The 16205-nt window shown below is 49.7% G+C and overlaps 1 protein-coding gene across 6 annotated transcripts; it reads left to right on the forward strand.

The window, feature by feature from the left end:
• The first annotated feature begins 199 nt into the window (after window positions 1-199).
• LOC1271709 (histone deacetylase 6) lies at window positions 200-12546 on the forward strand. 6 transcript variants are annotated; one of them, XM_061646750.1, is made up of 10 exons: window positions 200-583; window positions 778-1091; window positions 4547-5128; window positions 5207-5478; window positions 5555-5747; window positions 6327-6386; window positions 8492-8769; window positions 8845-10378; window positions 10446-10533; window positions 10623-12546. In XM_061646750.1, exons 2-10 carry the CDS (start codon window positions 1089-1091, stop codon window positions 10955-10957), a joined length of 3345 nt encoding a protein of 1114 aa, XP_061502734.1. In that variant the 5' UTR covers window positions 200-583; window positions 778-1088; the 3' UTR covers window positions 10958-12546. The 6 variants fall into 6 exon arrangements, with proteins under 6 accessions (XP_061502734.1, XP_061502741.1, XP_061502723.1 ...); XM_061646757.1 differs by having other exon boundaries at window positions 788-1091; XM_061646739.1 differs by lacking the exon at window positions 6327-6386 and adding an exon at window positions 6086-6145 and having other exon boundaries at window positions 201-583.
• The last annotated feature ends 3659 nt before the right edge of the window (window positions 12547-16205 follow it).

Raw genomic sequence — 16205 nt, forward strand, 5'->3', positions numbered from 1 at the left:
TTGTCCTTTTCAACGTACAACAGACATCTATTTAAAAAAAATCGTAACCTCACACGAGGATATATCCTACGATGCCTAACCTTGCCCTGTCAACACCTTGGATAAACAGTCCCAGTGTGTGTGTGCCATCTGTATCGTGTTTCGAGCAGTGCCTGACTGCTCGATTCCACTCGAGTATGGTTGTTTATAGTTTTCTTGGGTGTTTTCCCCCTCTCTTTCTTCTGGTTGTTGTACGGCCCGTCGCACGCCAGTGTGTTTTGCAGCAGCTCACAGAACGGCGCTGTGCGTGTAGGTCGCATTGACCAAAACCCGAAATCGGTGCGGAAGTTTACCCGAAATCGGTTCCATTGCTCTCAGTGGCGGTGTGTTTTTTTCTGGTAGTGCCTGGTGCTGTTGCTGCGATTCCGCACGCGGGACGCTGCTGTTTTTGGGCCGTAGCTTCCGTGGATGATGTCAGAAGAATTGGCCAGCAGCTGCTGCTCGTTTGGCGCTTCGTCGTCGTCGCACGCATAAACGAAGGCTTGGGAGTGCGCGCGCGTGTGTGTGTGTTTTTGCGTGGGCATTTTGTGTGTTGCCGCCGGGGGTAAGCCATATGAAGCGTTGTGCGTTCGGGGCAGCCAAGCTTCGCCTACCTCACTTACATAAAAGGAAACGATGAAGTAATCGGCCACCCTCCCACCCGCTCTGATTTTGTTTCCCTCGTCTTCTTCCTCTTCTTCTTCCGTGGGTCGCCCGCGCGCGCCATTGGCCTCGGCTCGCTCGCTTCCTTTGTTCTAGCCCAGTGCAGTGTGTGGCCAGGGAACGCTTCGAACGTGGATTCGCTCCGATCCCGGCGAGTCGCCAATTTGCAGTAGACACATCCCGAAACATCCCCTACACGCACACACACGCACACCGAAAGGACCAACAACAAAGTGCAAGTGTGTTTGTGCGTGTGTGAGACAGAACAATCAACCCCCGTCAACAGGAAGCACCCCGAGTGTGACAAAACCCGTAGCGAAACATCTGCCAGGAAGAGCAGGTCAGGGAACGCGCACCACCAGCCCTGTCGCGCGCTCAGTCAACCATCAACCACCGGGAAAAGCAAAATGGTAAGTAAAGAAAGTCAATATCATTCGCCCCCCTTTCCAACTGCAAGGAAAAACAACAAACAACAAACGAAAAAACAGATCTTTAAAATGCGACACACTCTCTAACGGTCACCGGGCGACGACATGGGTTTTCGCATCACAATCAATACGCACGCACCAAACCATTAAGCGCTAATGGATTGGAATACATGAATAAATCTGGCTAGCAGGGAAAAATCACACGAAAATAAAAGAAAGAAGTATAACAAACGGGCAGGGTAATTGGCCTTCGGTTGTGCGCGGCAGTGCCTATACTTCAGGTGCGCTGTGTGTGACACTTAAGGAACCGCTGGGATGGTGCCTACATTCCGTCGCTCCCCTGCCACACGCACGGGAGGGTTGCAATAAAACAACAAACCTTTCCCCGCCTTCGGTCCACCCCCTCATTGAGAAGAAAACAAAATACTGTGTCGAGGTTACGGGCTTTTTGGATCCACTTCTCGAGCAGTTCAGCCCAGTGGCACTAAACTGCACCGGGATTTGGAGGGGTGATCTCAACACAATTAAAGCAGTAACTCATTTAGCAAACAACCTTTTTTTGGTATGCTCAAAATAGATTAAATGAGTGACAGTGGAGTGTAACTGAAAGCAAAAATGATATTAATGTATTAGAGCAAGTAGAGAAAAAGTTAAAAATATCTGCAATAATAATATTTGTTTATGTTGCATCTAAAGAGTCCTTCGATTCAATTTCAACATATAGTTGGCGAATTTTGAAGAATTTCGTTTTCGAAATTGTTGAAATTATAAACGTATTTAATGTTTGGTCTGAGAGTCTGTTACGTTCTGGGAGAAGTGCATCATATACAATGTTTTGGCATATTAGTTTTAGTACATGTGGAACCCCTCACAACGAGTTTAATCCGTTCCAGTGACTCACTCGTTATACGAAAAACTCGTTATGCGAAACACTCTTTTTCCTTCGAATTTGTATGAAAAGTAATGGAATTGGCTCTAGGACTGAAAATGTGCTCGTAAAAATGGCATATACGCATCTGAAAGCATGTATCTTGTCTCCTTAATACTTTTACAATATAGTCGTTGCCGCTCAAATTTGACACAAACTCGCCTATTTTTGTCTCGTAGGCACCGATTTTTGACAGCGTGTCACAATTTTTGTCTCTAAGGGCCGTTTCCGTGCTTCATCGGATGCGATTTTATCGGACGGCCTACCAACATTTTATATGGGATTTGACAGATACCGTCGGACGTGCGATTTCGTCGTACGAGGGAATCATATTTTTTTTAAATTTCGTCGGACGCCGCATCCGATGTTATCTGTCAAACTAATTGTGTGGTATTTTGTAGGAACAATCTCAAACTATCTTTTCATAATTTCATTTTCGTTAAACTATTAAAATCATCCTAATCAACGCAATATGAATCGATGAAGCGTTTGACAGCACGTGCGATAAAATCACATGCGACGAAACACAGACACGGCCCTAAGGCATCAATGTTTGACTGTGAGTCAATTGCTTTATTTACAAAATTTAACGAAATTTCTGACACTGTGTATTCCGAAATTATTGAAATTAAGTTAAGTAGTGAATAATTTCATAAATATACTTTAATATATAACAATCGTTATGCCTATTTTGGTAGGTTTAATGGAGTGAAAAAATTGGCATGTATTTTGAGGTGTAAACACCGGCGCTATAATTTATAAAATTTCATTATTTTTCTCAAAAAGCATTAAATATACACGGTTTTAGTATTGTTTATGTGATTTAAAATTATAATTGTTAATTAGGTGGCAACGACTGTAATTGTGGTATATTTTTAGTTCATGGTTGTTATTTATCATTATTATTGATCAAATTTCTTGAAAAAGTGGGTGATTGTTTTAGTCTGTTCGTTCAAAAAACACTTTTCAGGACGATTATGTATTGGTTTGTGGCGATACCTGCTAGACTTGGAGTGGCACCTAGTGGAAACGCTCTCCTTTATGAGCAAGTAGATCCAAAAAAAGGGGTTGAAACACTCATCTACATATACGCCACACACTTGTTCCTCACACTCAATTATGCGACACAGTTGCACCTTGAAAATCAACATTTTGCCTGAGTGAAAATAAAAATTAAAGTAAATACTCAATCCTAACCGATCGTGATCTTGATTTCACATCGGGACCGAAACATGTACCAGCAACACAAACGGTATTGCTCGTTATGCGAGATTTTAATCGTTATAAGATATGTGTTTGTTGGGCATTTAGATTTGTTCGTTTTGCGAAAAACTCGTTATACTCGGTACTCGTTATGAGAGGTTCCACTGTATGAAGAGTTGGAATTGTTACGTTAGAATCGATTCGAGAAAGCATTTTTGACATTAGAATTATACTCAACAGTGTAATAACGCTTGGGGAACAAAAAAATGATTATTTTGTGTGTGTAATTATCGGTGAAAGGCCCAATCACATAGAAGAATTCGGAATAGAATTGTTACGTTAAAAGCACGGATTTTTCCCCATACAAAGCGTTCGATTTTTTCGATCGAAAAATGGTGCTAAGGCCGAATGCTTTCTATTTTTTAATACCGTAAGCAAGGAATGCCGACCATATATTCTTTTTTATTTAAGTAATTGATTGAAGTTTTTTTTTCCATTTTATGATAAAACTAACTGTCTATTTGAAATTTCTAATGGCTTGAATTTGACTCGAAAGTAAGCACAATACGAAAAGTAGAAGAAGAGAAGTGTCATTCTCCATACAAAATGTATGGAATACCCGGGTATGCTGGGTGCCAACTTAAAGGTTGATTGTACATCGTTTCAAACACATTTTTGTTTTCTTTAAAAAAACGTCCAATAACGGTCCAATTATAAATACTGAGTTGAGCAATATTCAGCTAATGTAACGCCCAATTGTTTGCATCGAAAACAAAAAAATCGGCTCAGAGTTGCCGAGCACTGGATTAAATCGATTAGCACCAAAGCAAGGGGGGATCATTGAGGGCGCCCAGCACAGCACACAAACACACACACTGTCAGGCGCACGAGCAAAACAGAAACGCTACGGAACGAATGGGAAGAACGGGACAAAACAAAAAAAAAAAAGAGCGGGACAGAGCAAATCGTGGCGTCTCTTATCGTGGGGCACACTTTTTCGGGGCACACGAATAAAAACCATCCCGCACGGGGTCGCACAAAATCAATAGGAGGTCGCGTTTAGTGGGGCACGCAAGAAGTAAACCATCCTCCATCGGGCACACACGGTGCTGCAAGCAACGCAAGTGGCAACCTAAATCTACAGTGCGGTGACACCGTGCTCTAGCGTTTGTCGTGAGCATTTTTCCGTCCACCAACACCGTTTCGCCGCGAGTAATTAAGTTTTCCTTTTCCCTTTTTTTCCCCTTTACCCGTTGCCGTGTGTACAATAATGTGTATCGTGTGACACTTTTTGTTTGCGTTGCAGAACCCGAACGTGGTGACGCGCAGCAGCGCCAAGCAGTCGAAGGTTCGGACCCGCGCCCAGCAGGCAGCAACGGAGGCGGAGCAGGAGGAGCGGCGGGTGAAGCTGTACGGTGGCTATCGGTCGACCGGCAAGGGCAGCATAGCGGAGGCCAAGAAGCAGGGCAAGCTGAGAATGTCCGCCACCAGTCAGAACGGCACGGGGGCCGGCGGCGACCAGCGCCGCAGCTCCGACTTTACCGAGGTGCAGCTGAAGGACATCTTCCAGAACGCGCAGAGCGGGGCGCGGACGGTGCGCGGCCCCACCGGCATCCTGTACGACGAGCGGTTCGCGCTGCACCGCTGCCTGTGGGACACCAACTATCCGGAGTGCCCGGAGCGGTACCTGCGCGTGATGGAGCGCTTCACGATCGGGCAGCTGGTCGACCGGTGCCAGTTCGTAGCGCCCCGGCCGGCCACCCGGGCCGAGCTGCTGACCAAGCACACGGCCGAGCAGATCGAGCTGCTGGCGCAAATGCACGGCTCGCAGGACGAGCCCGAGCTGGAGCGGCTGAGCTCGCACTACGACGCCATCTTCATCCATCCGGTAAGCCAGCACTCAGGCCAGCACTCGCCCAAAGCCGACCCCCACTAACACTTTCTTCTTTTTTTTTGGTTTGTCCAGACGTCGTACGAAACGAGCGTGCTGGCGGTCGGCAGCACGATCCAGCTGGTCGAGAGCGTGTGGAGCGGGACGGTGCAGAACGGGATGGCGATACTGCGGCCGCCCGGCCACCACGCGATGACCGCCGAGTACAATGGGTACTGCTTCTTCAACAACGTGGCGATCGCAGCCCAGCACGCGCTCGACCATCTCGGCACGCAGAAGATACTGATCGTCGACTGGGACGTGCACCACGGGCAGGGCACGCAGCGGATGTTCTACTCCGATCCGAGGTGAGGTTTCGGGTAGCGACGCCCCATTTTGTGCTCTGTTTTTTTTTTTCTAATCCATCTCATCTCGTCCCCGCAGGGTGCTGTACTTCTCCATCCATCGGTACGAGCACGGCACGTTCTGGCCGAACCTGCGCGAGTCCGACTTTGACTACGTCGGCACCGGCAAGGGCGAGGGGTACAACTTCAACGTGCCGCTCAACAAGACGGGCATGACCAACGGCGACTACCTCGCGATCTGGCAGCAGCTGCTACTGCCGGTCGCCACGGAGGTAAGCAAGCAAGCAAGCGGGTTCTTTTCAGCCCGATAGGCCAACGGAAACAGGAGAGCCGACGAAATGCGTTCTAGAACGAAGATTCGCCTGCCCTATCTCTCTTGGGCCAGCGCGATGACGGGGCGGAAAACTAATCAGCAATCAGACTGTCGCCGAAACGAACGCAAGACACACCGCCGCCACCGCCGCCGCCGCCGCCGACATCACAAGCATCCCGCAGTTTTATGATAGCGCGATTGTTTTGCGCGAATTTATTAGCCTGCTTGTGTGCCATGTTTGCATCGTTTCTTTCTTTCTTTTCTTTTGGTAACATGATTTGCTTCTATTACTTCCAGTTCCAACCGGAGCTGATAATCGTATCGGCCGGCTACGACGCTGCGTACGGATGTCCAGAGGTGTGTGTTTGTTGATTTGACGTTGTTAACTAATCGTCGTTTTCTTTCTCTCTCTCTCTCTCTTCTTTCTTTTCTTTCCCGCTATTCCATTTCCCCGTTTTTGCGTTGTGTGTGTGTATGTTGTTGTGGATCTTCCTTTTTTTCTGTGTCTCCCATCTACTGCCCACCTCACGGCATACAGTTCGCTCCCGAGCTGATTATCGTGTCGGCTGGTTATGATTCTGCCCTGGGCGACGAAAAGGTAGCCACCGGGAAACAGTGCTTGCCAGCGTTTGCTGGCGATGATTTATACTATATTTTTCGCTGCTCGTTTTGGGTGTATCTAACTCTTATGTCTTTTGTACTTTGGCGTACAGTAACACATCATTACAGCTGGCACGATAACTCACACAAGCATACACGCTAAACTTCATCATTATGTCATGCTCATGTTTGTTAGTTACATGTGGGTTCCTTCCTTTGGCATTTTTTCGTTGTTCTTTTAAGTAATTAATGCACATTTGTTAGGACTATAAATACAGTCGCTGCCGCTAAATTTGGGATCTTAGGTATCAAGTTTTGCCTGTGAGGCTTCATTTTTTGACTCTAACGCATTTTTGACTGTAAGTCATCAATTCTAGACTCTTGTAGGTATCATGATATATTTAAAAGGTTTTTGAGGAGATTTATGACAACTTTAACCTTATATTACAAGCACACTACTAAAATCGTGTGATTTGATCATTTTTTTCTGTAAAAAACACATTAACATACAGTGGAATCTCCCTAAGGTGAATCTTCAAGGGACCGTCGGCGTGAAAGAAAACTAATGAAGGTGTTGCTCTGAAGTATCCAAGAAACCACGAGAAAAACCTGGCATCCTTGGATCAATATTTTTTTGTGAATTGTTTTTCAACGTTCATCTTAGATAATTGAGGCTATCAAATTGCACATGCAACTTAGAAAATGTTCGCCTTAGGGAGATATGTATCTTGCAGAGACATAAGATGTATGGAATATGACATCTTGGAGAGATTTCACTGTATTCTCAAGAGCGTGTTTTCTGTCAGTTAAATGTTTAACAACTTATCTTAAAATTAATGATTTTGGAACACGCAGTTTCAGACATTAGGTTAAATTTTGTGAGCAAAACAATTGACTTACTAGCCAAAAATTTATACCTTAAAATTGATGTTGAAGGCTGCATGCTTGATGAAGATCAAGGACTTCCGAAAACATCAAGGACTTCCGAAGACGTTAGAAGTGTCTCAGCAAGTCCCAAGTCCATTTCCCAATGTGAATGATCTGAGTAGTGAGGTATTGAGTCACGTGCAATGTTAACTCTGATTTGTAGCAGCAACTCATATCTAAGGCATCTGTGAAAGGTACTGAAAAACACTAAAAATTAAAGGTTTATCCCACCCGCTATATAGCCTAGACAATGATTCTTCAGATTGCTGTCTCTTCTGCTCGATGGAGTCGATAAGCTGGCTGACCAGTTCTGCTCCAACTACAAAGTAGTCAGCAAATGGATCGCTGCATGGATTGCGGCCACAGATTACCGTCGGAAAATAGTTTGATCATTGAATGCATTATCAGATTGTCATATTTAAGCTTCTTTTTTTTCACTAAAAAAACTGCACGAACTTATTTGTAGTCCAAATAACTTCCTAACATCATAACATACAATCGAATGGCAAAATTTGTTAACTAAGTTATTGTTCGCTCGTCATTTGGGTGTAACCGGCATTGATGTGTCTTCATTAATGATGTGCTCTCTGGAGCGCACTGACAAAATGTCGGCAACTGTAGCCGTCCAGGACAAAGTCGTCCGGAGTCGTCTGGAGTTGTCCAAAGTCGTCTGGAGTCATCTGGAGTCGTCCGAAGTCGTCTGGAGTCGTTCAGAGTCGAACGGAGTCGACCGGAATCGGAATCGGTTGGCATCAATATGCTTGTTATCAGGCTTTTCCTTTCGTTGTGCTTTTTTGGTCTTCCGGCCGACTCCAGACGACTCTGGCCAACTCTGGACGACTCCGAATGACTCCGACTCCGGACGACTCCAGACATCTCCAGACGACTTCGGATGACTCCGGCCAGTTTCGGACGACTCCGTCTAAGGCGTATAATGCGAACCTGTATGGAATCGGTTCCGAAATTGTCAGAGTCGGGTTGTAGTCGACTACAGATTTTTGCCATCTTTACCCATTACTAGTTTTCATGCTCTCGCCAAATCCCTTGGAAATTCCTCTCTCACCCATTGCTCCAACCATGCATGCAACCTGTTCCTTCGCTACCGTTAAGCGTCTCTTGTTGGTGCCTGTCAGGCCTGCTTACTAATCTTCACTGTTTCCCCCTCCCCACCCTCAGGGCTGTATGGAAATAACGCCCGCGTTCTACTCGCACCTGCTCAGCCCGCTGCTGCTGATGGCGCAGGGGCGCGTCGCCGTCGTCCTGGAGGGTGGCTACTGTCTCGAGTCGCTTGCCGAGGGCTGCGCGCTCACGCTCAAGACGCTGCTCGGCGATCCGGCCCCACGGCTGGCGGAAGCGCTGCAACCCCCGTCCGAGAGCATGCAGGCGTCCATCCTGAACTGCATCTACAGCCACCGGAAGTACTGGAAGTGTTTGCAGCTGTACGAGCTATACGAGTAGGTTGAAAGGCGTTGAAATCCCAATATTCCAAGTGTAATAATTTATTGCTCTGTGTTTGTTTCTGTCCGCAGCCTGGAGGACTACAACAACACCAACCCGCAGGACAACTTCCACAAGGTGATCAAATGCTACGTGCCGCCGGAACCGCCGGCCCAGCCCGGCCGGTACGAGACGCGCAACTGCTACCCGGTGCAGTCGGCGGACCAGCGCGCCCGCATCCAGGACCGGCTGGCCCGGCTGCACCTCGCCACCGATCTGAGCTTCCCGCCCGACCGCGTCTGCTACGTGTACGACGAACTGATGCTCGAGCACCGCAACAGTGCGGAAAAGTGGCACCCGGAGCAGCCGGAGCGCATCGCGAAGATCATGCAGCGGCTGACCGGGGACTACCAGCTGGCGCAGCGCATGAAGCGGCTGCCGGGCCGGCTCGCCACCACCGAGGAGCTGTGTCTGGTGCACGGGCCGGAGCACGTGCGCCTGATCGGCGAGGTGTGCCAGTCGAGCACGATGAAGCAGACGGCCGACCAGTACAACTCGATCTACTTCCACCCGAGCACGGACGCGAGCGCCCGCATGGCGACCGGCTCGGTGCTGACCGTGGTGGAGGACGTGCTGGAGGGCCGCACCCGGTCGGGCGTGTGCGTGGTGCGCCCGCCCGGCCACCACGCGGAGGCGGACACGCCGCACGGCTTCTGCATCTACAACAGCATCGCGGTGGCGGCCCGGCATGCGGTCAAGCGGTACGGGCTGCGGCGCGTCCTGATCGTCGACTGGGACGTGCACCACGGCAACGGCACGCAGCACATCTTCGAGCAGGACCCGCACGTGCTGTACGTCTCGGTGCACCGGTACGACAATGGGGCGTTCTTCCCGCGCAGCACCGACGCGGACTACACCGTCGTCGGCAGCGGGCCGGGCCGGGGCTTCAACGTGAACATCCCCTGGAACCGGAAGGGCATGGGCGACCCGGAGTACGTGGCCGCGTTCCACTCGGTCATACTGCCGATCGCGTACGAGTACGAGCCGGAGCTGGTGCTGGTGTCGGCCGGGTTCGATGCGGCGATCGGCGACCCGCTCGGCGGGTGCCGCGTGACGCCCGAAGCGTACGGCCACTTCACGCAGTGGCTGTCGGTGCTGGCGGGCGGCAGGCTCGTCCTGTGCCTCGAGGGCGGCTACAACGTCAACTCGATCTCGCACGCGATGGCCATGTGCGCGAAGGCGCTGCTGGGCGATCCGCTGCCGATGCTGCTGCCGGTTAGCGGCACCGCCCGCACGCCCCCGGCGACGCACGCGTCCTGCTGCGAGACGCTCTCGAACGTGCTGTCCGTGCAGCGGCTCTACTGGCGGTCGCTCTGCTTCAACAAGAAGCTGCCGAGCAGCGAACCGCTGCTGGAGGAGGCCGGCAGCGAGCTGATCGAGGCGCTCGACAATATGACGCTGAGCGAGCGGGGCGGCACCGACCAGCAGCAGCCGCAGCAAACCACGTCCACCCCGTCGTCGTCGTCGTCCGCTGCGACGGCTGGCAGCAGTGGGGGTGAGCAGGCGGCGGGCAGCTCCAAACAACCGTCCCAAACGCTGACCGAATTTTTGGAGGCTAACTTAGAGGTTCGCAGGCAAATCGGTGGGTGGATTGTTCAACCAACAATACTTAACAAAGCTTCCATCGTTACAGGCACTGCAGAACGAGGAAATGTTTGCCGTAATACCGCGCCGCGACTGTCCCCATCTGAAGCTGCTGCGACCGGAAACGGCCCCCGAGGGTAAGGCTACCGTGTGTGTGTGTGTGTGTGTGTGTGTGTGTGTGTGTCTCCTTTCATTTTCCATGTGTTAATCTTGCTCTTCCCCGCAGCAATCGACACGCGCACACCGTGCAGTGACTGTGGCGCGGAGGTGGAAAACTGGATCTGTCTGCTCTGCTTCGGCGTGTACTGCGGCCGGTACGTGAACGAGCACATGCTGCGGCACGGTACCGGGGCGGCCGACCATCCGCTCGCCCTCAGCTTCGCCGACCTGTCCGTCTGGTGCTACGGGTGCGACGCGTACATCGACCATCCCGCCCTGCACCACTACAAGAACCTGGTGCACCAGGACAAGTTCCACGAGCCGCTCGTCTGGTCGTACGGCAGCGACCTCGTGCTGGACGTCGTGCCGGGCAGCGCCGGCCGCAAGGCGGGACAGGACTGATATTGGCCGGACGTCTCGAAGGTGATCTTTCGAGTGTTGGTGCTGTTTCTGCTGAAAAACATTCTCGTCGGTTACCTGAAGTAGGCAAAAAAGCGGGAGAGAGCGAACAAAAAAACAACAAACAAACACGCCTCCCAGAGATTGCGCTAGCCCTTGCTTTAAAAAAACAACTTGCATTACAGCGTTTTCCAGGTGTTCTCATGGTTGTGGGAATTCCTTCCTTGATTCTTTCTTATTGCAAGTGAACTTCATGTGTTGGAAATTAGACTCTATTGGCACGCTTGCTGGACAGGCTTCCTGGATATTCGTGTTGGATTTGTCCATCAAGGGTGCTATAGAGTCCAATTCCCATTACATTAAGTTCATTTCACGTAAGAAGGGGTCAATAACGTGGCCCACAGCTATGAGCACTCCTGGCAAACTCTTGTACTGGGGAAAATGGGGATGTACCACGGGTTGCTGTACGGCCTGAACGCTCTCCGCCAACCGGTTCCGTTGTAACATATCTTTCCGTACCAAAATGTGCCGGCAGCGGTAACTATTTATCATATATACCATACGTAACGTCAAACTAACGCGCGTCGCGTCATCCTGCTGTCGTCCCCACTGTACACAATGTTCGTTCTAATCCGCTGTATGCACAATTTAACGATTCCTCTTGAATGTGTGCATGTGTGTGTGTGTGTTTTTTTTTCGTTCTCAACGGGAGCATAACGATACCGATAAGGGCTACTTACGATAAGTGTTACAGAGACTATATAGAGCGTAGAGCGGGATAGGATACAGAAGCTGAGGGACAACGTTAATGACTCTTGTACAAATCAAGCATGCAACAGTGCGTGAATGTTGAAAGCAACGGGTGGCGAAAGTAGAGTGGAACAGCCACTGGCCACTGTTAAGATTTGTTTTTTTTGCCGGGGTGGGGAAATGGAAAAGTTTGTTGAAGAATTGTGTAACTTGTGTTTAGGATATACTAGCTCAAACCAATTATACTGCAACTAACCAATTTGTAGAGCGCGTAGTAGTAGACAAGCGAGCAAAAAGTAAAAGTAAAAGGCATATGTTAACTAGATATTAACTAAGCAAATTCTATTAGCCCGACTAAAACTGTGCAACAGCAGGCGCACACACACACGTGTGGTAACAAAACAATACTAAAACATTTAACGCTAGCGCTGTTTTGCACATGTTAGGACAGGACATCCTGGTTGGCCATTCCATTTTCATCGTGTGTGTGTGTGTGTTTGTTAGAAATTTTAGAAATCCTTTTTTTCTGTTTGCTGTAGACCAAGATTACGTATTGGCGGTTGCATTTTTAATCGTTTTTTGCTGTTTTTTTTAATTCCTTTTTGCGAATGTACGAAAAAGATGCGGTCAGGATGGAAGTGTTAGAATTTGAAGACGATAGTGTTTCTGTGTTTTTTTTTCATATTGAAGATTCATTATATACAAAATCAACTTGTTTCAAATGAGAGGAGATAGCGTGTGCGTTAGCAATTGAGAGCAAAGGGAGAGCACGGGAGCGCGCCGGGAAAGTGTTACAATTATGTATGTTTGTTCAATAGATTATTAACAAATAGTAACTAAAATTTTGCGATTGCGATTACTCTCTAGCATTGAATCCGAACCGGACCCTTGATGGGAACTCTGGATGAGGGATTGTCGGATGCGGCTTCCTCGCCAACTTCCATCGCAAATGGTTTTACATCGACCGCACCCTTTCAAGAACTAGGCGCTGTTTACACATACACCCACAGCCACACAAAACATCTTGAGGAACTTCTTATGGTGCGATCGCTGCTTCGCCAAGTTTGAAGAGACTTGAAGCTCACGTGGTGCATCTAATTACTCTCACCAGACGTTTGAAGAAAGAACAAAACAAACAAACAAAAAACGGTAATTCGGTTTCTCCCAAGAACATTCTGGAACATTCATTCCAGGAGATGTTGCCAGGGTTTCCAAACCCCCAAGAAATTCCCAACAGTCTCCCGGCACTGCACTCGTATTTACCGTCAACCCGGAAGTGCATGTGTGTGTGTGTGTGAGGTGGGGGTGGTTGGGTGCATGCATCCAGGATAGCGCGTGCAGCGCATACGTAACGCAGAGCAGCGGCCATTTTCCCACAACAAACAACAACAACCCCGCCCCAGTGGAAAGCTCGTCCCCGTAGCCGGAGATGCTAGCCGGGCTTTTTACACACATACTCTTTGTTTATTTGAACGTTGATTGTAGAAAATGTGCGTGCGTGTGTGTGTGTGGGGTGGAGATGTCGGAAAATGGGCAATAGGGCTCGCTTTCACGCACACTCACTCGCGGCAATTTTTCCCTGTCTGAAACCCCCCCCCCCCCCCCCCCAACCATTCACACACAGACACACACACACACGAAACCCACGACAGACCTGGTCCGTCTGGTCGGGAAGTGTATGTGGGAATCAGCACGTAGACACACCGAACACCGGCGTACCGGTCGCTTTTCTGGGTTCGGCCCTGGACTTGGAGCATCTCGCCATGGGGCTCTCCCAAGGTTTATGTGTATGTGTGTGTTTGCATTTTGCGTACAACCGCTACTACTACTACCACCACTACTACTACAACTACTTGCGAAGCTGGGGTTCATTGAACATATAGAACGAAGCGTAGTACAACACGACGCGGCTGCACTGTTGTGTTCCCCCTGGTTCGGCGATGGCGCCCTGGTTTTTGCCATCCTAAGCCATCCTTGCCTCCCTTTGTGCAGCTTTCCAGTTGAAGAGATGCACTGGAGGGTGGAGATATGCAGAGCCTAGTGATGGGTTATGATGGTTAAAATCCGGAATTGATTTCGATCCCGCTCAGGAAATTTCGGGGCTGACTCCGGAAAGTAGCAGTTCGCCCAGCATTAACCGGAGCCGTTTGGAATCGTCTGGAGTCACCCGGATTCGACAGGAGTCGTCCGGAGTCAGCTGGAGTTATCCGGTGTTGTCCGGAGTTATCCGGAGACATCCGGAGTCTTCCGGAGTCATTCGGAGTCTTCCGAAGTCATCCGGAGTCATCCGGAGTCGTCGTGAATCTTCTGGAGTCGTCCGGAATTGGAGTCGTCGTGAGTTATTTGGAGGCATCCGGAATCGTCCGGAGTCATCCGGAATCGTCTCGAGTCATCGGAAGTCGTTATGAGTCATCCTGAGTCATCTGGAGTCGTCCGGAGTCATCCGTAGTTGTCCGGAGTAATCAGGAGTCGTGCGTAGTCGGAGTCTTCCAGAGTCATCCGGAGTCATCTGGAGGCATACGGAGTTGTCCGAAGTCATCAGGAGTCGTCCTGAGTCGTGAGGCTAGGAGTCAGAGCCGTCCGGAGTAGGAGTTACCTGGAGTCGCGGAGTCCACAGTCGGCCGGTGACGGTCGGTGCAATGTTTTTTTTATGGTCAGGCATTTCATCTCCCACTCCGACTCCTGTTGGCTCCGGTCGACTCAAAACGCTATTCTTAGAAAGAAAGATCTGTTTGAGAGTTGCACGCGCAAAGCGAATGAGGAAAACAACATCCGCAGCTGTCTCCGACTCGGGGCTGACACCGAACAAGTTCGACTCCGGGCGATTCCAACTCAGCACAACTTCCGGTAATTCCGGCCGACTTCGGGCGGAACTAGTGATTCCAATTTTGCCGGAGTCGGAGTCGGTCTTTCGATAGCCGGAATCGGAATCGTGGGTGCGCTCCAGAGCGCCAACCACTAGCGCAGACATTTCGCAGCATTCAATTTGTTGTCTTTTTGATTTCAAACAAGGTGTTAACATGGCCCTCCAAAAGTTGATGCAGCGCTGGGAAGTACTCATGCCGGAGGCGCCACACTCAATCGCTCACCCTATTCCGCACCATTGGAATTAACGCGCTGGTCACAACGGCTGGTCCACCCGGGCTGTTCAGCCATTACCAGCGCTGTTGGTGCACTCTCGCGCGCACGCCCCGATCACAGTACCGCCGACCTACCGCGCCCATACCAATTGGGACTCGTTCGCCATCGAATCGGTCTCGAGCAGTCCGGCAACGACCGCATGCCGTAGTATTGGTCGCTGTGGAGGCTGGCGTTCCTTGTTTGGTGCGGGACTTGGTGGACTTGTGAGGATTTTGATACACATCCAAGCAGCCATGAAATGAGCGAAGATGTATTGGAATTATTGTCTCAGAATGCCTAACGATCCTAGAGAGAACGTCTAAAGGCCTCAGGGTGTAAAGATTCTTGGAATATCAGGATCTTCTAAGCATATTGAAGATGTTGTAGGCTCGCTTTCCAGCAGAAAACAACGTGACCGGCTATGCCTGCCTTTCTCAAGTGCAATCTCCCCACCCTTACATCCTCCCACCTTACGCTCCCTCCCACTAATGCCGGCAAAAGCGTTGTTGGGAGTGTCCCGGCAAAAGGACTCGGCTGTCCGTCGAACATCGCGACCGGGCCGAAACGCTTTACCCCTCGCTAGCTGCATCCGTGCTGGGTGGCTTTGTCTGACCGCGTTTTCGGAGTTTGTCTGCGCAGCTGTGCGATAGCAGCAGGAGTGGGTAGGGGTGCTTGAGGCGTTCTTTTTTTCCCGGCCCGGTTGCAATTTTCCCCCTGTCTGTGTGTGTATGTGCGGATTGCGGCATGTGGCGGTATTTCGTACGCCGCACACACACACATACACTCGCACTAAAAGGAGTACTACGGGGTTGAGCAGGAGGGAGTACAATTGGGTGTGCGGTGAAAATTTGTCGATGATGAATTTGTGTCGTTGCATCATGCACGGCGGGCGGGTTGGTTAGTTTTTTTTTACAAATACATTTTAGAAAAGAAAGAAAGGATATTTAAAAAAAAATGTTTTTTTTATGTTTTTTTCTAAGGACCAAGCCGGTCCACATTACATAGAATCCCCCGAGGGGAACAGCGAGACACGCGAAAACACGCGAAAAAAAGAATCCTTCCAGCTACGTCCACCCCTAAGCCACCCAAAAAAAAAAAAAAAAAAACAACCAGGATACTCGATAACCTCACTTTATGCGCCGCTGTACACCGTCTGGTGGTAGCGCAACTTCACACTGGTTCAACAACTTCCGGGTCTGGCGAGGAACGAACACTTTCCCCCTTGCCTCCCTTCTTGTCATATACACACACACACACACGCATACTCGCTCAAAAAACCGGAACGAGACGGTAAGGCTCCCGAATTAAAAAAAAGGAGCAAATAAAAGGAAACAACGACCTACCGACTCACACACACACACACACACGAAGCGCAGGTAGT

This window comes from Anopheles gambiae, chromosome X (assembly GCF_943734735.2).
Source record: "Anopheles gambiae chromosome X, idAnoGambNW_F1_1, whole genome shotgun sequence".
NCBI classification, from domain to species: domain Eukaryota; kingdom Metazoa; phylum Arthropoda; class Insecta; order Diptera; family Culicidae; genus Anopheles; species Anopheles gambiae.